The sequence below is a fragment of the Condylura cristata genome, unplaced genomic scaffold (assembly GCF_000260355.1).
Source record: "Condylura cristata isolate star-nosed mole 26May11 unplaced genomic scaffold, ConCri1.0 scaffold00058, whole genome shotgun sequence".
Classification (NCBI taxonomy): domain Eukaryota; kingdom Metazoa; phylum Chordata; class Mammalia; order Eulipotyphla; family Talpidae; genus Condylura; species Condylura cristata.
In genome coordinates, this window is record NW_004567159.1 from 848312 (window position 1) to 849082 (window position 771).

The 771-nt window shown below is 72.6% G+C and overlaps 1 protein-coding gene across 1 annotated transcript in view; it reads right to left on the reverse strand.

Moving 5' to 3' along the window:
• Window positions 1-89, reverse strand: part of MMP23B (matrix metallopeptidase 23B) — a 2350-nt gene extending 2261 nt beyond the window's left edge. The window contains exon 1 of the mRNA XM_012734536.1: window positions 7-89. Within this exon, the coding sequence (XP_012589990.1) occupies window positions 7-89 (83 nt within the window). The remainder of the gene's footprint in view (window positions 1-6) is intronic.
• Between the last annotated feature and the right edge of the window lie 682 nt (window positions 90-771).

The window sequence follows — 771 nt, forward strand, 5'->3', positions numbered from 1 at the left end:
AGGGGCGTGTCCGCGTGGGCATCCTGCGGCGGGGCCGCCTGCTTGCGGGCCCCTGGCGACGCCTCCGGGACGCTGTCGCCGAGGCCCATGGTGTCTGCGGACTGGCCGTCAGGGGCGCAGGCCGCGGAACTGCCTCGGAGCCAGGAGGGGAGGTGGCCGCCGGGAGGCTCGGGTTACAGCGGGGCGGAGTGGGGGACGCTGGGGGCCGGCGCAGCCGCCCCTGAAGGGATCCAGCTGCCCTGCCAGTGCCGCGACACCCCTCCACCTCGTCTGGGGCGCAGGAAGTCAGGTCTGCTGGGCTTGGTGGCAAGGCTAGCTGGACAGTCACGCCAGGCCGGGGACCACACACACCAGTTTCGGACCTAAGCTGGGGCCAGGGTGGCCACTGGGCCCCAAGAGTGAAGGCTGGCTTGCCCACCACAGGGGTTACCCCCAGCTCCACGCTGGCTGAGACCAGGGGCGAGTCGAGTCACCCCACCCCACCCCCACCCCCATCCAGCCCGGCTGGTGCTGCTGGACAGTCTCCACACAAAGGGGACTGGGTGGGAGCCGAGCAGCTGGGAAGCTCGGGAAAGGGGCCAGGGCGGGGTCCTGCACCCAGAGACGCAATGGCTGGGAGTTTGGAACGGGGGGGGGGTGCTGAGAACCCACTCTCCCCGATGGCCAGGTGGGGGAGGAGCCGAGGCTGACATCCTGGGGAGCCTGGGCCAGGCAGCGGCGGCGGGTGCCCTGGCCCTGCCCCTCCGCGCCGGGCCTGGCGCCCAGGGTGCC